General features: G+C 63.5%; 1 protein-coding gene across 1 annotated transcript; it reads right to left on the minus strand.

Moving 5' to 3' along the window:
- Nucleotides 1-1,461: 1,461 nt before the first annotated feature.
- MYRF (myelin regulatory factor) lies at nucleotides 1,462-20,032 on the minus strand. Its single transcript, XM_089914712.1, has 24 exons — nucleotides 19,852-20,032; nucleotides 19,398-19,661; nucleotides 16,900-16,961; nucleotides 15,743-16,001; nucleotides 14,253-14,717; nucleotides 12,376-12,571; nucleotides 11,004-11,080; nucleotides 10,710-10,820; nucleotides 10,224-10,314; nucleotides 9,663-9,863; nucleotides 9,303-9,414; nucleotides 8,705-8,814; nucleotides 7,712-8,017; nucleotides 7,348-7,436; nucleotides 6,988-7,056; nucleotides 6,473-6,553; nucleotides 6,232-6,320; nucleotides 5,942-6,121; nucleotides 5,437-5,688; nucleotides 4,030-4,135; nucleotides 3,705-3,779; nucleotides 3,231-3,336; nucleotides 1,813-1,887; nucleotides 1,462-1,633 (listed from the first exon to the last, which is right to left on the minus strand). The coding sequence occupies exons 1-24, from the start codon at nucleotides 20,007-20,009 to the stop codon at nucleotides 1,553-1,555; spliced, it is 3,615 nt and encodes a 1,204-aa protein (XP_089770838.1). The 5' UTR covers nucleotides 20,010-20,032; the 3' UTR covers nucleotides 1,462-1,552.
- Between the last annotated feature and the right edge of the window lie 1,345 nt (nucleotides 20,033-21,377).

Raw genomic sequence — 21,377 nt, forward strand, 5'->3', positions numbered from 1 at the left:
CCTAGGAGAAGTGCTTTGACATCCATAGCAGAAGGGGGCCCGCGGTTCCTAGGCTTCTTCAAGATTCAGGTCTCCCACAGAAAGGCCTCCCACTCAAAGCTGAGAATGAGAGGTAGATGGGGCAAGGCCTGGCTCCCAAAGCGGTGGCAGAATATCACAGGGCAAGGATGGCATTTCCGTCCCCATTTCTGAACCCATGGCAGACACGACGAAATGATTTCCACTCTCCTTCCATGAGCCTGGATGTGGCCTCAGAAAGCTCCAGATACCCACTAAGAAAGGTTAACGTTGGCACTTGAGATAAGACTTCTTCCGTAACCCAAGCCCACCACTCTGCTCCTGGGAGGAGTGGGCAGAACTGGGACTACTGCCGAGCACGGGGCCCCCAGCCTGGCTGTCCAAGCCCAGCACAGGAGCCCTTGAATCTGGGGAGGTGAGGCCACCAGCAGACAAGAGTGGAGGGAAAGGCCAGTCCTGGTGGTCGGGAGTGGGGTGGGTGTCTCAAAGCTCCCTGGGACGGATCAGAGCCAGGGCCTTGCCTTTCAAGTGTCCCCCCGGGGCTCTGGCCCACTCTGGGCTTTCCATCTCCATCCTTCGACTCCTGCCCGGGTTTAAGTGCATTTTAGTAAATATTTCATTAATAACAGCAAAAGCTATTTGCATCCACCCACCAGACGAGACCAGCCTGCTGCCTCGCAGGGATTCCCGCTCCTCTGCTCAGAGACCTCTGTGAGCTCTGGAAGCTCCCAGGGGCCCAGGCCGCGGGGCCGCAACGCCATCTGGGGGCTCACAGGGAACTTCCTTCCCTTCGGGATACTCCAGGTTCAAGGGTCCAAGGCTTACCTGGCCCACTGGCTCCCCTGGTTCAGCCAGGCACTAAGTGTACACAAGGCACGTGGTCGGTCGCCAGCCCATCCAGGGCTGGCTTCAGCTGCCCTGGGAGCTCTTGGAGCCAAGCTCTCCCAGGGAGAGGAGACCTCCTGGGCCATGCTTAAAGCTTAGAAGTCCAAGTCCAGTAACAGTCAGACCCTAAGAAGTCCACTACCTAGCCCTCCCCAGGGAGCAGCTTCAAGGGTGAGGGCTGTCTGCCCTCCACTGACTCGTGGGTCCAGCCAAGTCTCTGAGGGCTCGAGCCAAGCCCCTGCCGGTCTCAAAGGCAGACGGGTCCTCTCTCCAAAAGAGGGGTGGCTCCCAATCGCAGAAGGGGAGGCAGGAAGGGTAGGCTCTGGGCCGAGTCACGGGCTTCCCCCGCCTCTGGGGCCCTGCCGCCCACCAGCCCTCCATGGGCCGAATCCGGACACATGTGAATCGGGCCGGCCTGGGCCCGGCAGGTCTCCCTCCAGCGCCCTCCGTGGTCTGGGGGCGCCGCCAGCAGGCCCAGCAGCTCCAGTGTGAGGACTTCCAGTTTCACCAGGCACGGGGAGGGCCGAGCCGCCTCAGTTCCTCCAAGGAGGTGCCAGCGGCGGGCTCCAGTGTAACACCATGGCATCCAGTGTGGAGGGGGCGCCCGGGGACCCCCGGGCCCTGCTGTGGCGCTGCCTCCCTGGGCAGCTCAGTCACACAGGCGGTAGAAGTGGAAGTAGTAGTCTGCGGCCGGCCAGACCGGGGCCTCCAAGCTGCAGTTCGCCTGACCCTGGAGGGAAGGGCAGTGGGAACCAGTGAGGTGGCTCCAGGGGGGGGTGAGTGCCAGAGCGCTCCCCGTGCTGACATCGCCTGACACTGCCCATGTCCCGCCATGTGATCTTCAGTTCCCCCCCCTTCCCCCAAGCCCCACCCTGAACCTCTGGGGGCAGACAGGGCGCAGGTGCTCACCAGCAGTGCCACCCGGAAGTGATAGGTGAATCTGCGGAAGGACAGGATGGTTACTGGCCACTGGTGGGAGGTGCCCTGGGGAGAGAAGGGGGCAGAGGGGTCAGGACAGCTGCGCAGCCCCCCACCCCCTGTCCCATCCCAACTGGCATCCCCCGCCATGGCCGTCGCAGCCCTGGCTCTGTGGCATGGTTTACAAAGCGGAGAAGCAGAGATCTGAAGAGAGATCGCAGGGCGCACTTTCTACTTCGGGGAGCAACAGCGCCCACCGTCTGTGTATACTCCGTGCCAGGCACCCGGGGGCCCACAGCCGCTGGTCTCTTACTGCCTTCCCTCTCACCACTGTGCTCTGGGCACATCCAAGTATTTCACTCACCCCATCCGCACTGCAACCCACTGAGGCGGTGCCGCTTACAGACGGGGACAGTGCTGAGTTACCTGCCTAAACACCGAGGCTGGGCAGAGCTGGGATTCAAGCCCTCCCCGCCCAGGGCCTGAGCCTCTTCAGGGCTCTCACCCACTCCATCCTCTACTCAAGCTACTTTCTGCACCTCTTTTCTCCCTGGCTAGAGAGTGCATTCTTGGAAGGCAAGGCCTGTTTCTTCCCTACCTCTGTCTCCCCTCAGCTGGGCCCAGCACAGGGCCTGGGACAGAGGAGGCCCCAACAGATATTTCTTGAATGAACAGACGAGTGGGTGAGAAGAAATTCCCTTAACTTGTGTTGAGAGTCACAACTTCGGGTCACATGGCCAGGGAGGAGCCCGACAGAGACAGGTTCCCAGACCAGGAGGCAGCCCCCTCCACACAGCCCAAGAGATCTTCCAAAGTCACAGATGGAACAATGCCACTGCCCCCGCCCAAGCTTCAGGTCCAGCCTCCTTCCCATCTCCCCGGGCGCACAGCCCTCGCCACGTTTCCAGCTCTGCCAGCGCGCCATGCTCTCCCTGGCCGCCAGGCCTCTGCACCCGCTGTTCCCCTACTCCTGGGACGCTGTCCCCTTTCCTTTCCCCAGCTGATCCCATATTGCTCTTCAGGTCTCATCTTAATCAAACATGACTTGGGGGCAGCTGGCCTGACCCTGAGGCCACACAAGGTCAGCTCTCCCTGCCACGGGCTCCCAGGACGCCCTCCACACGCCCTCCCCGTCTCCACCATTGCGCTCACCCCAGGTTAGGCCTTATGGAACTGTTTTCCTCCCCAGGCCTTCGTCAGGGCGGGCACAGGGCCAGGAGACACTCAGTGGTGAGCGGTGCACGCATGCCCCGCTCCCTGCGACACAGAGGCCCAGGCCCCAAAATGCCCTCCGTGGAGATGCCTGCACTCTTGACTCCAGCTCCCTCTCCTCTCCGGCTTGAGAGCCCAGATGTGCCGGCGGGGAGGAAGCTCCGGCCTGGCTGGCCCACAGCTTCCCAGTCTCCTACCTGGGTGTCCTGGTGGGCATGGAGGCTCTGTGGAAAGCCCCCCTCCTCACACGGCTCCTCCTTTGACATCAGGCTGCACAGCACCACGGACACGGGGGCCGAGGAGCTGGGAAAGACCCAGTTAGCAGGGAAGTGGGGTTCTGAGCTCCTCCAGCCCAGCCCGCTCCCAGCCAGCCGTCCACTCTACCTCCCTCACCCCGGTGAGACAGGGCACTGAATCCTCACAGCCTGAAAATGATGCGTAGCCGTCAAGGCTCCAGACGGCTACAAACCCTGTCCCATCCACCGTCCCACGCAGCCTTCACAGCCCCTGGGAGGCAGCAGCCCATTTCACTGATGAGGAACAGATGCCCGGAGCTTGCCGGGTCACACAGCCAGTGAAGCATGGAGCAGGCAATAAAGCTAGCACCCCTCCTCAGCCCCTCCCCCGGCTGCCTGGGACCACTGGGTCCCCATCCCCACGGCGGCACTCACTTCATCTGCAGGGTCAGGCGGAGGTGCAGCGGCGTGCTGCTGCTGACGGGGATGTGGTAGGTGAAGTGTCCAGGCCTGAAAGGGCAAAGCTGGCTCCTCAACAAGGCCTCCCTGCCCTGCCCCCCCCCCCCCCACTCCCATCAACTCCTCAGCCCCCAGTCTACAGTGGAGCCCTTCAGGGGCCTGGAAAGGGGCTGCCCCACCTTGAGGGGGAAGTTCCTCCCCGAGGGGAGCAAGATCTGAACACCTGGACCGCCTGGGCTCATGTTACCAGAGGGAACCTGTCCTGGGGCAGGGGTGGGGGAAGGGAGGTAGCCAAGCCCACCTGCAGGCATCCTCTGAGGAGCAGTACTGGGACGTGATGGGCATGGAATTCTCCAGCACCTGGATGGAGGTCAGGGACGGCACCGGGTCTGCAAGGAGAGAGGCCACTGGTGCAGGAAGGAGGGTGACAAGACAGGACACAAATGAGAAGCAGCCAAACCTGTCCTTGCCCGAGAATAGAATCAGTCATTCACACCTCAGCAGGAATACATTTCAGGTTATTCTTTCCAGACTCCCACAACGGCTGGGGTCACGCCACCATCCTCCCCAGCAGCCCTAGGACTACACAGTTCCCAAGAGCCTGAGGACCCAGGACACCCACAAGTAGGGATGGGTCTTCCATATCCCCTGCACGGGGCATACAGGAGCCTGCTCTTCAGGCCCCTGTCCCTGACTGCACACATCTCTTCCCAACTCAGGGTACAGTGACGTCAAGTTGGTAGCCTGAAATCAGCCATGGCGGCGGTATTCACACACACAAATCAGGGCCCCACTGTCCTTCGAAGACTCAGCTTCAATGTCGCCTCCTCCAGGAAAGCCTCCCCTGATCATCTCCGCACCTCAGTCCGGATTCTGTGCCCTCCCCAGTCGCCAAGCTGCCTGTGTGTCCCCTCAGAGTCTCACCACGCTGCTGTTTTCGTGTCTGTGAGCCCCTGGGGGCAGGACACATCCATCTCCATCACCCCCGGTGCCCTGTACGGAGCCAGTCACAGAGAAGGGGCCCAGGAAACGGCTGCCTGGTAAGCACCTACCCCGTGGGGTTTCCCCATCACTCTGAACTTCAATCTCAGCAAACCAGTTTCTAAGCTTTTTTTTGTTTTGTTTCTCTTTAAGCCACAAAACCCATCAAATGGAAGTTGATGAGGAAGCCCAATACCTAGAGCAGAGGTGCCTGGTTGAAGCCAGGAAGGTTCTCGGCCTCCCCTTCAACCTCCAAGGCAGCCCCGGAGATACTTCAGAGAAACCCGGTTTAAAAACCAATAAAGGGTTCTCTAGCTTTGTTAAAACCAAAGGTTTGAGGTTTGGAAAACTGGGGGGACCCTGAACAGTACCCTTCTTGCCCTGGCATGGTGACATAAAAGGAGCCACGTGGACTTGGGATCAAATTCCACCCCTGCCGCTAACAGGCTGTATGACCCTGGGCAAGTCACTTCACCCAAGTTTCCATTTCCTCATCTGAACAATGGGGACGATTCATTTCTCGCAAGAGTGTTGTGAAGATTAAACGAGGCGATGGATATAACGCTATATAATCAGCCTGGCCTGACTCCTGGGACTTAGTAATGCTCAGCAAATGTCTGTCGACTGACAATTCTGCACCCAGGTATTCTGGTGATGGGCTGAAATGGGCCCCGGCCAGTGAGCCTTGCCGGGTTGGGCTGAGCGGGGGAAGGGGTAGGGCAGGTACCTGGCTGGCTCCAGGCCTGGGTGGGCTGAGCAGAGCTCAGGCCAAGCTGAGGGGCCCCTCGGCGGCCCCGGACATGGAGACCAAGGCTTGGGCTGTTCTTGGCTTTGCCGTGGCCTCCAGGAAAGGGGACCGCAGGGCTGGCCACAGGGTCCGAGTTCTTTGGATGCTTGAAGTAGCCAATGCCATTGGCTGACAGGCCCCAGGACTTGGCTCTGATGTTGGTGGCTGGCAGCAGGGCCATCTGGCTGGGGCCTGTGGAGAGAACCAGGCACAGGCTGAGAGGCAGGCATGGGCTGCCTCCTGCCCAGCTGTCTTGAGGGCCCGACTGGACTCTGGGTGGCTCCCTTCTATCTCCTGGTCTCCTCAGGGGTCCCCCAGTCTTTCTCCAGAGCCTCATTCTGGGCTCCAGAAGACCAGACCCTCCCACCAATGAGTCTCTGGGGCCTTTCTTAGGCCTCCTGTAAAAACCCCTCCAACCCAAAACCTGGCCCCAAGCGAGCCATACCTGAGCGGTTGGTGGAGGGGCCGGGACTGGGGCTGAGACCACGGCCAGGATTAAAGCTAGGGTCAGGGGTGGGGCTGGGGCTGGGCGAGGAGCAGCAGACGACTGGGCAGGGGCGGCTGGAGCACAGGTCCAAGGTGCGGAGGGCTGGAGCTGGGGCCGAGCTGGTCAGGCCAGTGGTAACTGAGGAAGCCAGAGGCTGTATGAGCCGGAGTGGGGCAGCAGAACCCCCGACCCAGAACACAGCCACTGCTCCCCATCCCACCCCTCCAAAGCCACGCCCCGGCACGCACCCAGCAGCAGAGAGGGCTGCGTGCCCGGCCGCCCAGTGGTCACAGGGGACTGTCGGAGCTGAGTGGTCCCAAAGCTCTGGCTGGACCTGCTGGGGAAGGGTGGGCTGAGCTCAGAGGGGCTGGGAGAGCCTGAGCAGGAGGCCTGGGAGTCCCAGAGCAGTGGGAGGGGCGCGAGGAGGTGGACAAGGAAGGCAGAAAGGAGGCAGAGGCAGGAGGGAGAGGGCTTGGTCCAGACACGTACCATGGGCACATGGCCTCACTCCCCCCAGGGTGCTGGGGCCGGAGCAGGGCCAGAAGACAGGAAGTGGACACGGCAAAAGAGCTAAGGGGCAGCAGAGAGGAAAAGAGGGGGCAGGCACAGGGGAGGAGAGAAAGAGAAGACACGGTCAGAGATGGCCCAAGGACTGAGGGTGACAGTGGGCAGAAGAGCCCAAGGCCCCACCCTGGCCCTCCTTCCCCTACCCGCTGTTCTAACCTGGGCTGCTCAGATGCCCCCTGCCACTCAGAGGCCCAGCCACCTGGAGGAGCACTGAGTGGGCCAGGGAGAAACATCGGCTTCAGTACGACTGTGAAGCAGCTGCCCCCCTTCCAGAGAGGCCTTCCCACCCACCCCCACAAACTCCTGGCGGGCTAAGAGCCTGAGGTGGAACCCCCTTTAGAGGAGACAGCCTCCAGGGCTCCTCCGACCCTGGGCTGCTCACCAAAGCCCCGCCCGGCCTGGCGATGGCCCCCGCAGCCAGGCCTCCAGGGACATACCCATCAGTTTCCACCAGGTCCTCCTCGGTGCGCAGGCTCAGCACGTACAGTGTAGACATGGACACCACGCTGGGAGCCACAGGAAGGGGCCATTGTTAGAGCTGGAGCCACCACCTGGCGCCCTCTCTCCAGGGTGGGGCCTGTGGTTTTTGGTCCCAGGGGCTGGACTCCCAAGTGATGCCTGTACGCGGGTCTCCCCAGTCCCAAGGGGAGGAGACAGAACGAGGCAGCCCCCCTTCCTTCCCCGAGACCTCAGCCACTTCATCTCCCAGGCCCCGCCCTCCTCTTCCCCCAGGACTGGGCCCGTGGGCAGCCCGACGTCCCTGGCCAGCTGCCCCCAGAGTCTGGGGGACAAGTCACCTGAAGGCCATGACCACCACCAGGGCGATGATGGTTCCCTGCAGGAAGCGCTGGCTGATGCAGGCCTGGTCTGGGACCACAGACGATGACTGAAGACCAAGAAGAAAGGGGGGAAAGGCCCAGACTTAGGGAGCCCGTGGTCTGACCCACGGTGGGCTCTGCTGGAGGTGGGGTACTCATCCCCTCGGGGGGCAGAGGGAGAGGAAGGAGAAACCAGGGGCTGGGAGGGCTAGAGGGTCCAGAAGCGAGGGGAGGGGAGGGGAAGCGCTTGGAGTCAGTGAGCCTGGAGAGGCGCCAGCTGGAAAGGGAGGCCACGAGGATGGGGAGGCCCTAGTCCCTGCCCCCCATCCCTGCCCACCCTCACCTTGCTGGCCACCTTGGGGGGCCTCTTCTTGTGGGGGACGCTGCCCGCCCGGCTGAACTGGCTCCCTGCGTGGCTGCAGAAAGAGGGCAGGGTCAGAGGTGCCTCTGGGAAGGGGGTCTTGCCCTCCCCGGCCCCGAGCCCCCACCTGAAGGCGCCCGAGCTGCCGGTGGACTTGAGGCTGTCGAGGCGCCGCAGCTTGGCCAGCTTGTGGCTCCAGCGCTCCAGCTCATCAATGCGCGTCTCCAGGTTGTCCGTCAGCTTGCACAGCTCCTTCACAGCACCCACGTTCTCCATGAAGATGCGCTCCTGCCGCAGGCAACGGCCAGTGTCAAGGGCACAGTCAGCCCCTGGGAGCCCCAGGCTATGGGCCCATTGGGGCGCCTGAGGAGGGCATTCAGAGGCTCCCTACCCAGGCCAGCCTTGCCTCTCGTCCAGCCTCAGCTCCCTCGGCTCCCTGTGCCTGCGTCCGAACAGCATCCCACCTCTGCACCTTTCCCCACCCACGGTCAGAACCCGCTGTCTCTCAGAGGCTCCCACCCTCCATCTCCCCATCTGATGAACACGATGTCTCAGACTTCAGCAGAGGCCAAAACACATCACATGCTCGTTGGTGCCCATCCTCATGCCAGGAAGGTTACAAACATTATCCTCATGACAAACCCCACGTTTAAGCTTTGCCATAACCACATTAGAACTTCTTAGCGGTAAGTGTCGTTTCCCTCCTTTTGCAGGGGAGGAAGATGACCCTCAGAACGTTCCTCTTGCCCTTGATCGCACAGCCTCAGACTGGCAGAGTCCCCACCTCCCACCTCCACCTCTCCCAGTGGGGTGGGGAGGGGGCTCTGGAAGCAGCCTGAGAGAAGACTGGGGGGCAGGGGGAATGCTCCTGTTCTCTGCACTTCAGTGTCCCCGGTCTCTACGGAGGGCGTGAACGCCCTCCAGGGGGTCCACCCCTCTGCCCCCTGGGCTCCCTTCAGTCCCTCCTCCACAGACCTTGTTCACCACCAGGAAGTTCTCTATGGTTTTCCCATTGGCAAAGACCACGTCTCCAGTGTCCTTCACGGCCTCGGGCAGGATCTCCTTCACCTCCTGAGCGATGACACCTGGGGAGGGGCAAGCCAAGTGCTGTTGCGGGGAGGACTGCCCACAGCACCGTAATGTAAGCAGGGGCAGGGATCGGTGAGGGTGAAATTCTGGGGGCTAGAGATTTGGGATCCAGGGAGCCCCGGAGCAGGGGGCTCCGAGGCACAGGGTCGCAGTTCCAGGGATCAAGGTGTGGGGTTCCCTGGGCTAGGGATAGGGGCATATTCCAGGGAGTAAGGACCCCAGGGGAAAGGGAGCAGGGATCCAGGAGAATAAAGGCAAGATTCATCTAGGGGACAGAGGAGCGAGGATCCCGAGGCCACAAGTCCCAGGCTTCCGGTGTCAAAGGGCGAGGGGTCCGGCCCAAAGGGCAGGTCTTCCGGAGGGCCGGGATTCCCGGGGGCAGGCTTCCAGGAGTCATGGGAAGGGGTTCCTGGGAGTAGGGTTTCCAGAGGACAGGGACAGGGTCGGGGTTACCAGATCCCAGCCTGCGCACGTGAACCCTTACCCGTTTCTGGCGCCACGGCCTCGATGCCAGCAGTGGCGGCAAACTCTGGCTTGTATCTGTAGTGGACCAGTCGCATGCGCGAAATCCTCTTCAGCTGCTCGGTGGTGTCCACCTGCGCGGGAGCCAGGGCCGAACTGAAAGACTCCCGTCCTGGGCCCGTCCGGCGGCAGCAGTGTGGAGGGGAGACCCTGCTACTAGGGTCGCGGGATCCAGAGATCCAGGGCCAGCCTCCCCCAACTCCTTCCCTTGCAGCCCCGCCCCCTACAGAGCCCCGCCCACAAAGCAACCCCGCCCCCCGCGGGCAACCCCGGGCACCAGTCCCTCCCGCTCAGTTGTCCCCGCCCACAGCCCCGCCCCCACCTCCTGCAAGTGCTCCTTGGCCCGCAGATCCGAGGGGTGCATGAGCGAGCCCATGACCTTGACGTTGCCGTGCACCACCAGCGCCTCATCGGGCCGGTCTGTGTTGATGCCCACACGGCCATGGTGGAAGACGGTGTCGGGCACCTGCGCCCGCTGCCACAGCACGTCACTGTCACTCTCAAACTGGCCCGGATTGGAGGCCTAGCAGGAGTTGGGCTTGGATCAGCCCTGGGGGATGGGGGACCTGCAGCGCCCTGGGAAAGGGGGAAACCCCGCAGCCACCTCTCCAGCTCCAGCCAGACCTCCTCACCCCACCACGAGGGGCGGCTTAAACTGTCCCTCCCATTGTGGCAACCAGGTCCTGGCCACCTCCACACTTTATTGTGAAGGAGACACTGTGACCCGGACAGGGTGGGAGCCTTGCCCAAGGCCACACAGCGAGTGCCCAGCAGGGTCAGCATTCCGGCTCCTGACTCCTGAGGACCCCCGTATCTCTCCTGGGTGCTGTCTCTCCCAGGTCTGGGGAGGACTCTCAGCCCTCTGCGGGGAGGTGGCCCTCACCCGCACGATGATGCGTTCTGAGATCTGGGCGGCCAGCGTGTAGTTCTGGTTCTGTGCGTGGGCCTGGAGGGCCACCACCAGCATGAAGTACCTGGGGCACACAGGGGTCTTAGAGGCACCCAGGGGCCTGCCCCACTGCCACCTCACCCCCCGCCAGCCTTCCTGGGTCAGATGTACAGTGCCCACTCGGTCATCTCGCCCAGGCTCCCACCAGCCAGGAAGAGGGCATGAACACCCCGTCTTACAGAGGAGGAACCTGAGTCTCCACTAGGGGGCGGAAATTCCCCAGGGCCCACCAGCTAGGAACCAGGCTTCTGCTCCCCCATCTGTAAGTCATTAAGGAAGGGCTCTGAATCCCAGGTCCCTTTTTTGTGAAATGGGTGAGTCTGTGGGACTCTGTGCCTGGCGTGCTATGTGGGGTGGCACCCTCCCGCCCCTCGTCCTCAGAAATGGAGCGGCTCCAGGGCAGGGGCCCAGCCTGCTCACCTCTGGTCAGGGTTGGGCTTGCCCTTCTTGCGCATGTTGTTGGCGGTGGTCTCGCTGAAGTGCAGCCTCCCCACAGTCACCTTCGTGACCTGCTCGGGGGGCAGGCTGACCCTGCAGAGGAGGGGCAGGGTACTCAGGGCGCAGGGAAGGGGGCTGCGGAGAGCCAGGCCGCAGTGGGGCACTGGGGGCAGGAGTGTGTAGGAGGTGCACACTGTGGGTGCCTTCCTGCACTCCCCTCAGCTCCTGCCAGGGTGAGCCCTCCTGGGGACCACCCGCCACGGGCCAGGCACTCACGTGACGGGGTTGAAGGGCCGCTTGCTTCGGTCCGACTGCGACTGCTCGATGTTGATGGACTGGTTGAGAGCCTCCAGCTGGGGGAGGGGCAGAGGCCAAAGGCACCTCAGGGCCCAGGTTCCCCACCTGGTACCGCCCTCCTTCGGCCTCTCGGCCCAGGCCTGGCCCAGCTGGGGCTCGTGAGGGAACCGAGGCCCTGCCCTCCCCTCAGCCCACAAACGCTGGTGCCTTCTCCTACACGCCACACATCCCACAGCCCCACACCCATGCCACTCCCCCACCTATGTGCACACGCATGAGCGTGCACACACACACTCACCCTCACCGGCCCCCACTCCCGTCCGCACACCCCTCCCAGCCCTGAGCACACACCCCAAACCGGCCTCCACAGCCACCCGCTCACTCGCCACCCAACATTTCCCAGACCCCGTCCCACACCCACTTCCCCTCAACCCCTCCACGAGCGCTGGCTGCGCCGCTCGATCGTGACACTGAAGGAGTCGCACCCGGCCGACCCCCCTGGGAGCTCATGGGCTCAAGATCAACCACCACTGTGGCGGTGCCGGGGGATTGCAGGGGAGGGACCTCAAGTCAAGATGGGCCTCAGGGCAGTGTGAACGGTGAAGGTCAAGGAACAGCAGCGAGCCGGCAGAGGAGGGATGGAGTGGTGTTCAGCGGGCGTCCCCGAGAAAGGGAGCCGCCTGGGGGAGGCGGGGCTGCGACTGGGCACAGCGAATGGCGGGAACGGGTGAGGCTGGGGTCCCAAAGGCCTCTGCAGGCCCAGCCTAGCAGTCAGGGCTTTGCTGGGGTGAGGGAGATGGGGTCCCGGAGGCCTTGGAAGGCAGAATGGGAAAGATCTCAGGCAGGAGCCACAGAGGAAGCTGCTGAGGTCAGACAAGGAGGTGGAGGTGGGGGGAGGAGGAGGGGACCAGACAGAGGGGAGTTCTGGGCGACAGTAGGGCCTGGTGCACGGCGAGGGGTGGGCAAGTGGGCCCCGGATTCGTGGCTCAGGTAACCAGGGCCCTGGAGCCCCGTTCCCAGAGAGGGGGCCCGGGAGAGGGGCAAGTTCCCAGGGAGTTCATTTGGGGGTGTGGCACTGAGACGGCTGACAGCGGGGTCAGAAGAGGGGTCTTGGCTGGGGGGCGCAGACTTGGGATCACGGGGTAGAGAAGGAAACGGGAAGCGTACCTGAGAAGAGGGCTGAGGGGCCTGACGCTTAAGGGGCAGGCACGGGAGGACAGGCGGAAAGGGGGGACTGGACTTAGCCACGAGGGGTTTCCTCAGGACGCACTCACCTGGCCTTGGGCTCTTTCGACTCCCCCCAGCCTGCCTGCCCTCCTGCCCCGCCCTCCTTACCGAGCCCCAGACCTGCCTTCACTCCGTGCAGCTTCAGGTAGAAGCAGTCAAGGGGCTTGAGGCCTTCGGGCGTCTTGACATACTTGGGCTCCCCCAGCATGCCGATGTACACCGTCACCTGGAAGTGGTTCTTCTTCTGGCACACGAAGGCGTCGTCGCCCACCGAAAAGTTGAAACCCTTGTCGGCGTCCACGCGGTAGGTGAGCATGGGCCTGGGGACAGGTGGGGGCACTCACCCGAGGCCCCGCACACCGGGCTTACCTTGCCCGTCCCACCCACATGCCTGCGTTCCAACGCAACTTCCCACGTGGTGCCCCCATCCTCAAAGCACTCTCGGGGCTGCCCCCATTTCTCAGAGATGGAAACTGAGTCCCCAGGAGGATTTGAGCTCAGGTCTGCCAGTGCCTCAGCCAATATTCTTCCCACTACATGCCTGGGACCACCCCACCCTGGTGATGGGGGCAGGTTGAGCAAGACACTTGGACGGGAGGGAACTCCTGAGGAGGGGGCCTGACGACCCCTCACCACACTTGGCTTCTTCCCAAAACGCTGCCCGAAGCCCCCTCCCTCACGGGAGACGGGGTGAGAGGGGATGCGTCTGTGGAGCCTCACTACGCCTGACAGCTGGTTGCCATGGAAACGGTGGAACCAGGCGCCGGCTCTGCGCTGGCCCAGCCCCTGCCCACCAGCTTGCTCAAGCCCCCAAACGTCCTCATTCTGACTCCACCATCTGCCCGGTTGGGGAGGGGGCACTCTGGGCAGCCTGGCCTCAGTCTCAGTTTACACATCTGTTGCTGGCAAGGTGTTCCAAGTCTGGACCCTTTGGGGGACCTCCAGGTGGACTGAAAGGGGGTGATTGTCAGCCCGCCCTCACCCAGATCCCCAGGCACAAGCAGTGCCCCGGATGCCCAGGGCCCGCCTGGAGGAAGCTGGGCAGGGACAATGTTTCCAAACTTGTGGGGAGAGGCCTTTGGGCCTGGCTAACATCCACGGGAAGGCCCAGAGCTCACTACTTCTCCCTCCCTGGGCTCCACCCACCTGCCTGACCCAGGGGAACACCCAGGAAGTGCCTGGGCCACACTGGGGGCCTCAGCTGCCAACTTCCTGACCTTGGGACCTGGGGTGGCAGGGCTGGCCCAAGAAGTATAGTAGTAGGAATGGGGGCTCCTCACCAGGCCATAGGGCTGGACAGCCAAAGACCTGCCCCCGCCACCCAGACAGGGCCTCAAAGGACCCTTTCACCACTACATCAGCTGGACGCCCCCTGCCCCAGCCCTGAGGGCTTGTGGCTAACAACCCGACATAGCCTGGGACACCCAACTCCAGGAGGCTGGTCTAGCTGCGAGAGGGCCAAGTCCCAGACACCCTGCCCAGGCCTGGCAATGTCCAAATGAGCTGATGGTGAGCCATGCTCTCATCCCTCACTGGCCTTCTGTGGGAGTGAGGGGACTGGTCCCGGAGTGCTCCTGGCCAGGTCCCAGGAAGCTGAATCCACATGGGTGGGTGATGAAGGAGAGCGAGGAATGCCCGGCCAGCCTCTGACCCAGTCCTCCCCCACCCACTCATCCCTCCCCTCCAGGGAGGGGGCTGCTGGAAGGGCCTTGCTGACGCTCTGCTTCCGGCTACCTTCCTGGAATGCAGAAGGAGGAGTGGGGGAGGGGAAGGGGGGGCCAGAAAACACCCCTCCACCCACCGGCCCCTCCCTGGCGGACACCAGCTTCTTCAGGAGGCCTCGGGCTGGCTCCGGAGTCAGGAACCCTGAGCGCCAGTCCTAGCTCTTCCCTGAGCCTGTCTGCTCTTCTGTGAAACGGGGGCCATCGCGTGGCCGGTGCGCTCCGCAGCCCTGCTCTAGGACGGCGTGGCCGGGGGGTGGGGGGAGCACAGGTCACTCACAGCTCTTTGTAGTTTGCATCGTACAGCGTCGCCCACTTGTTCTGCTGATGTGGTTGCCACTTGATGGACTGGTAGTTGGGGTCCAGGTAGGAGCCACTGAGGCTATCATTGTCCTGAAGGAGACCTGGAGAGAGAGAACGGCCATGGGCCACGGGCTCTGGGCCCCCGGCTCCCCCCCCCCCACCTTGAAAGCTTGAGCAGGCCAGCCATGTACCTGGTGAGGGTGCACCTGGTGGGTGCCAAGGCGGCGTCTGGACCCGGGCGATGCTGAGGGGCAAGGAGCCAGGGCCGGGTGAGAGCGGGCCCTGGGGAGGCCAGGGTGGGGATGGGGCTCGAGCTGGGTGCGGTGGCAGGGATGTCACAGTCCCGGGCTCCTGTTTGATCGTTCCATTCAACATCTGGGCATTGAGGGTGCTGGGGGGGGATTCGGAGTGCTTCCTCTTCTTGGAGGGGTGTGTGGGGAGCCTGGGGGGGACACAGGTGTGCACCATGGGGGGCTGGCCCTCCCCGAGCCCCCTCCCACTGGGCAGTACCCCCGCTCCCCTCTTCACCCTGTTTCAGCGGGATACGCCCAGCCCAGGGGATACCTCCTGCACGAAGCCCGCGCCTTTACCTCCTAAGTGCTCCCCCATCAGTCTGTGTTATCATTCTGCTTCTGTCCCTCCACTCTACCCCCCAGACTGTGGAATCCAGGAGGGCAAGACCCACACCTGACTTGTCTGTGTGTTCCCATCATGCCCAGCAACTGGCCCGGCACACAAAGCGCTCAGAATCGTTGGTGGAATGAACGAGTCTGTCCCTTCCCTGTGATGCCATTCTCAGTGTCACTCTTTATAGCGACGGCTCTTTGCAGAGCCGCCTCCATGGTTAGAGACAAGCCGCAGAGGGCCTGGGCCACGAGGGCTGGGAAAGAGAGTTTCCTGGGAAGGGGGACGACGATTTGGGGGCTACACAGCACCCCTTCCCCTTCTGGTTTACAAAAAGCTTTGCCAGTGGAATCTTTCCTTGAATGAAATCTTTCACGAAATCTCAATGTGCAAAACAGATAAAATAGACAATTCTACGGGTTGGAGTCAGAGCAGGAAGCTTGGGTCTACGCCTAGAACCTCCTCAGAAACCCGAGGACTCCATGGTGACTGGAAAGTCACTGGTGTCTGGGTAAGAGCACAGTCCCAGGTTCAAGTACTGGCTCAGCTCCCTCCTACCTCCGTAGGGCAAGCATCCCACCCCCCAAGCCTCAGTTTACCTATCTGGGCAACGGGGGTGGCCATGCCCGTCAAATAAGGTACTTGTGAGCACTTGGCCTTGGCCATAAGTGCCCGATGCATTGCTCGCACATACATATACATGACACTGACCCCCATCTCTGGGGTCAGAGCCTTGGTCCTTCCTGGGTTCATTCATCCCCGCCCACGCCGCCCACGCCCCCGCCCTGGGGGAGGCCGCCCACGCCCCCGCCCCCGCCCTGGGGGAGGCCGCGCAACTCTTACTCGGCTCCGGCTCCGTGTTGCTGCAGCAGCTGGTGTAGCATCTGGGACTGCTGCGTGTGGTGGAGATCGGTGGGCACCAGCCCCTGCCCCATGGCAGCGTAGGGGGGCATCGGAGGCTCAGCCTTCATGTACAGATCCCGCTGCAGGACGGGGTAGTGAGGCGGGGGTGGCGGGGGCGGCGGTGGGGGGTGCTCCGGGCGGGAGGGCACCCCCACGTGGCACAGGCTCTCAGGGGTTAGGGTGCGCAGGAGATGGGGGTCTGTGGGAGAGATGCGGGGTGGCCATTAGGTTTCCCGGCACCAGCTCTCCCCGGGGCGGGGTCTCCTGATACCCGCCCCCTCCTGAACCCAGCCTGGGGGCTGCCCTCCCGCCGACCCCACGTGGGAGGAGGCTGGGCAGTGTAGAGGCTGGCCACTACAGGCCCGGGCGGGGAAGCCAGACCCTGCCCAGGGGGTGGGCAGCCTTTCACCCCATCCGAGCCAGCTCCTTCCCCCGGGCCGGCCGGGCCTGGCCAGGCTCCCTGGGGAGGTCCCGCATCCCAAGGTTCTCCCCCAGCCCCTCTCAGGCCTGCTCCTCCTCTGAGCCTCAGGAAGGAGTCTCCGGGACCCCCAGCACCGTCCTGCGGGGGGGCCCTCCTCCCTCCGGCGGGCCCCAGGGGCCAGCCCCCCAGCCTGAGGGGGAAGGCCCCAGCTCCCTTTGTTCCCCAGGAGGCATTCCAGAGATGTTTTTGGTAAGATAAACAGAACTCTTGACCCCTCTCTGGGCTGTGGGGAGACTGGCTGCCCGTGATCCCTCTGCTCTTGGCCACCTGGGGGCCACTGCACCCCTGAGCACCTCCCCAGGTGAGGTGGGCCCGGCGGCAGCCAGGCCTGTGTCCAGGCTGCACCCAGCCTCCCCCAGCCGTCCACTTACCGCCGAAGGGCGCGTCCATGATGGCGCAGGCGGGCAGGCGGGTGGCATCCCCGGCAGGGACACTTGCTCAGAGGCAGGGCCAGGCTCCCCACCCTCCCGTGGGGAACAACAGCCAGCGCCGGGGAGTATTTGACCAGCGATAATCTGGGCCTGCTGGGCGGCCGCTGGCCCCCTCCCTCCCGATAAGGCCGCCCCAGCCACTTGCCCAAACCCCAGAGGGGGCGGGCGGTGCCCGCTGGACTCACCAGTCACCTGCTGGGGGGAGTAGGCCTCGGAGCCAGAGTCTGGGGGGGAGTCTGGCAGCGTGCTGGGAAGCAAGAGGAAAGGGTGGTTGAGTGGGCAGCCGAGCCCCTGCCTTCCAGCCGGGCAGCTCTTCTGCGGGGCAGGGTCCCGGAGACCCAGGGGCTGGAGGCTTCGAAGTTTCTTCGCAGCCCCCGTTATGGGCATTTCTCTGTACCAGCTACCTTGGGGTGCCTGGCAGGGCCCAGTTGTGGGTGGAGGCCTTGGGCTCTGGCCCAGCATCCCCTCAGACCTACAGGGCACTTGGGAGCGTGTCACCTGTGTCCCTGATGATGGCACAGGGATTCAAGGACTCCCTCTGCAGCCCGAAGGGCCAGGCCAGCTCTTTCCTTCCTGCACCCACAGAAGTCCCACTTCCTGGAAACTCTAGGGGCCGGGCCTGGGAAACTTCAGTGGGTCACCGGGGGGGCTGCCCTGCCACAGGCAGGTGTAGGCTGGGCAGGGAGCCAGCTCGCCAGGCCTGCACTTATTTTTTTCTTGCAGGTTTTGTTTTATCAGTGGTTCGGGCAAAAGAACAAACTCCACTCTGAGAGGTCAACACGTCCTGCATGAGCCCTGAGTCCGCCCAGAGGGGGCGGCTGCGGCCACTCTCTGAGGGATCTGACTCTTTGGCCACCCTGGTCCCCACATCTGGAAAGGCTGCCCACCGTCATGCCCAGGCAGCTTCTGAGGCGGCCCAGCTCTTGTGGACACAGCTCTGGGCTGCTTGCAGGGTCCCCCAGCTCCCCTGGACAAGCCACCCCTCACCCAAACCCTGCAGGCCGTGTGAAGATGACAGGAAAAGGTGATGGGGACTCGGTCCTTGCTGCGCCCAGCGGGCTGACCGGGGCCTCTCCAGCTCCGGGTCCACCATCTGCCCCCACTCCCTGCGCTGCCCTGACAGCGGCCTTGAGTAAAGGTCTTTCTCACCCTCTGGCCCCTATCAAATGTGCCAAATCCACAGAACCTCGTGTTCTTCCTCGTAACTCCTCACGGTGCACGAGTCCTCGATTTGCTGATTTATTGATTAGTCACTCCCTCCCCCACTAGACCGCAGGAGCCACTATAGGAGGGATGTGCCTGCCTTGTTTACCACCTAGAACAGGGCCTGGCATGGGTGGGGGCAGTGGCCCTGGAGCGGCCCGGGGGCCACAGCGTGTCTGAGTGGTTCTGGACAAGTGCTTTCTCTCTCTAGGAAACGGCCCCAGTGTGCCATCCGAATCCTGCCATGAGCGGGGTGGGGCTTTACTCGCAGGCTGGCTGGTTTTGGGGTCCCCCAGGAGCTGGTAACTGCGGACAGTCGAGGGGCTCTTGCAGAGGCATGGAGAACAGCAGCGGGCACCCAGCAGGTGCTTATGATGTGTCAGTTCCCTTCCCTCCCTGCCCTTCGGGGCCTGTGGCTTAGGGACAGCCTCTGCGCCTCAAGCGGCCAGCTGCCCTGCAGCAATGGCTCACCCCTGGCTGGCACCCCAGCTCCCCTCCACGGCCCTCCCCCTGTAAGTCAAGACACAGCCACTGTCCCCCCAGTACTTCCTCTGGATTTCCTCCCCTGACTTCCACAGTCACGCAGGGGCGGAAGCATTCGGGGCTCCCTTCACAGCCGGGGTGCCGAGGTTATGGGTTAGCACCCAGAAGGCCGGAAATGGTGGAGCTGGAGACGGAGCCAGGCTGCCTGGCCGGCGTTGTGCTCCCAGCACCCTGTCATCCTTCCACCCAGAGATGGGGTCACCTGCCCCCTGCCTGAGCCCGGGAACCCAGAACTTTCTCCGAGCCCCTCTGCAGAGCCGAGCAGACCCACGCTCCCCGCCTCTCCCCACGAGCATGTGCCTGTGGACTGCCCTGCAGTCTGGCTGGGCTGGTGGCCACCTGGAACCCTGGGTCACAGCCGGGCCCAGGCTGAGCCCTTGGGTCAGGCGCTGACGTGGACTCCTTGGAGAGGAGCCAGGGAGCACGTTGGGGGCCGGTTTGGGTAGGGTCCCAACACCTGCACCAACTTCAGGTCCCGCACCTGCGCCATCGGCCAACTCCCTGAGGCCGTGGGAAACAGCAGCTATAAATGCACGAGCGACTGGGTAGGCCTGGTGCAGGGAGGGGTTTGGGTGCCCTGGGTGCCTGCATGCGTGTAGAGGTGCTCCCCTGAACGTAAACAGTCCTGCCTCCAGTCCCACTCCCTCCCCGCCACTCTCCACACAGCTCTCGGGGATGGAGATCTTTCTAGCACTTAGGTCAGCCCTCATCACTCCCCTGCTCAGAACCCTCCGTGGCTGTCCACTGCCTCAGCACAAAGCCGTGAGCACCTCCTCAGCCTGGCCCTGGTCCCCCAGCCACCTTACCTACCCACAGGGCAGCCCGATGCCCACTGCCCAGCCTTGGCCGGCACCTCCCAGGCCCCCAGTCACTGGTCCCACAGGCCGCCTGGGCCTGGGTCTCTGCATCTTACCCCACCCCCACTGCCCTCACTCACCCGGGGGCATAGGGAGCCTTGGGCTCTGCCTTGATGGGGGGCCCAGAGCCCCCCAGGAAGGGCTTGGGAGCAGCACCCATGCCGTTGTTGTTGTTGCAGTTGAGCGGGGCGCTGTAGTTCGGGGGTGGGAGGGGGCCATGGCGACCCGGGGAGGGTCCGCCCCCGGGGGGGCTCAGGTGGTGGGCCCCGCTGGAGCCGGGGATCGCTGGCTGCCCGTGGGGATAGGAGGCCGCACTGGCTGGAGCAGAGATGTCAGGGAAGCAGCTGCGGAGAAGGGTGGAAGCTCAGCGCCAGCCCGGCACCCCCGCCCCTCCCGGGGGGCTCCCACCTGCAGGGCGGCTTGGACGCTGCAGTGGGCTCAGTGGTTGGGAAAGGAGCAGCTCTCAGAGGCGGGGCCACGTCACCCCTCCCAGGTGGAGGCCAAAGGGGCTGGGGTGCCGCGGGGGCCACTCACAGGTCAGAGGCGTCTTCCTTGCTGATGTACTCCTCCAGGATGCTGGTGTCTATGTTGGAGGGCTCCAGGGCGCCGTTGATGTCGTGGCCTGTGGGGGAGGGGTGGACGTGAGAGATCGGCCCAGCCCGCCGACTCTCCGCAGGCTGGGCCCTCCCCATCTGTGCATCCACGTGGAGGGGGAGTCCCTCATCACCCCCACCTGCCAGCCCTCCGGGAGGCATTGATGGTGCTGCCCTCAGTCCACAAGGCCAGCTGGACTCTGCAAGGAGGGGCGGGGCCCAGGGTGCAGGTCTGGACAGACCGGCTGCTTCCTGCCCCTCCATTCTCCTTTCCAGCTTCGTGACATGAGCAAGTCCCTTCGTCTTTTCTATAAAATGGGGTAACCGTGTCCCCGTCTTGTGGGGTGCTGTGAGGAGCAAACGAGGCGCTTTATTTAGCCGGGATACCACAGCGGATACCAGCCCCCTCACTGACTCAGACCCAGACTCACTGACTCTGTCCTGCCCTGTCCTCCGGGAGGCGGTTCCAGATGGCCCAGCTGCGGGCAGCCGGGACCAGGAGGCCTGGTGGGGCTGGACCACACATCCTGGGGGGCCCATGGGGCTGGGGGAGACTCCTGAACCCCGGGCCCCAGCTGCAGGTGGCGAGGGAGCAGGGGTCGGAGTCAGGAGTGCCCAGCCCACCCTCACTGCGTGTGCCCATCACCCCCACATTGAGGGCTGAGCCCAGAGGAGGAAACAGCCCCAGAGAGGTTCGGCGGGGAACGATGGCGGCCTGAGGGCTGCTCCTCTGCCTGACCTCTCCTGGGCCCTCCCCGCTAGCCCCAGCCCCACCAACGGGAGGGATTCACAGAAAAGGCAGCCCAGTGCTCTCGGGCATCAGCAGCGAAGGAGAGGGGGAGGCGCTGGCCTTTCCCCTCCCGGGGTCACCTTGCAGGGGGAGCTGGAGTGCTGGGTGATAAGGGGGCTGACGTGGGAGATGCGTCAACTCCGATAATGGAGGACGGCCCCACCCACACTGCTGACCTGGGCTGGCCGGCCCCACTGAGGCAGGAGGCACCCCTCCCACAGGTCCCTAGGCCTTGAGTCTGGGGTCTGCGCCTCATGCCCCCTCCCCTGGTGAACCCTGGGAACAGAGCTCAGGTCCAGTAATAAATCCTAGCTCACCTACTCCCTGCTGTGTGACCTTGGGCAGGTCACATACCCTCTCTGAGCCTCAGTCGCCTCAGTAAAATGGGGACATGAACAGCTAACACTTTACAGCGTTCTTCTGAGGATGAAACAAGTTAAGGTATATAAAGTGCCCGGAACACAGTGGGTGCTCAGCAAACAGTGGCTGTCCCCACTCCCCAGAGCCCTGGGGTCCCCAGGAACCCCCAGCCCAGGCCCCTCCCTGGCCCTGGCCGGCATTTCAAGAATGCTGAGCCCCGCTTAGGTGATTAATGAGTGGCTAAGCCCTCCTAGGAGTCACGCGCTGCCTGGGACAGGCCCTCCTGCTGGCCCCCACACTGGACTCACCCAGCCAGG

This window comes from Delphinapterus leucas, chromosome 7 (assembly GCF_059928025.1).
Source record: "Delphinapterus leucas isolate spDelLeu-1000000601 "Yukka" chromosome 7, BTC_Dleu_Yukka2, whole genome shotgun sequence".
In the NCBI taxonomy this organism is placed as follows: Eukaryota; Metazoa; Chordata; class Mammalia; order Artiodactyla; family Monodontidae; genus Delphinapterus; species Delphinapterus leucas.

What these genes read in the sequence shown, in the direction of transcription:
- MYRF (XM_089914712.1), bottom strand. Translation starts at nt 20,009, where the DNA reads ATGGGGAGGGCCCAGCCTGCGGAGAGTCGGCGGGCTGGGCCGATCTCT. An exon ending in CGGCCCTTCAACCCCGTCAC is followed by an intron (nt 10,821 to 11,003) that starts GTGAGTGCCTGG and finishes CCTCCTCTGCAG; the next exon opens with GGTCAGCCTGCCCCCCGAGC. An exon ending in CAGAACGCATCATCGTGCGG is followed by an intron (nt 9,864 to 10,223) that starts GTGAGGGCCACC and finishes AACTCCTGCTAG; the next exon opens with GCCTCCAATCCGGGCCAGTT.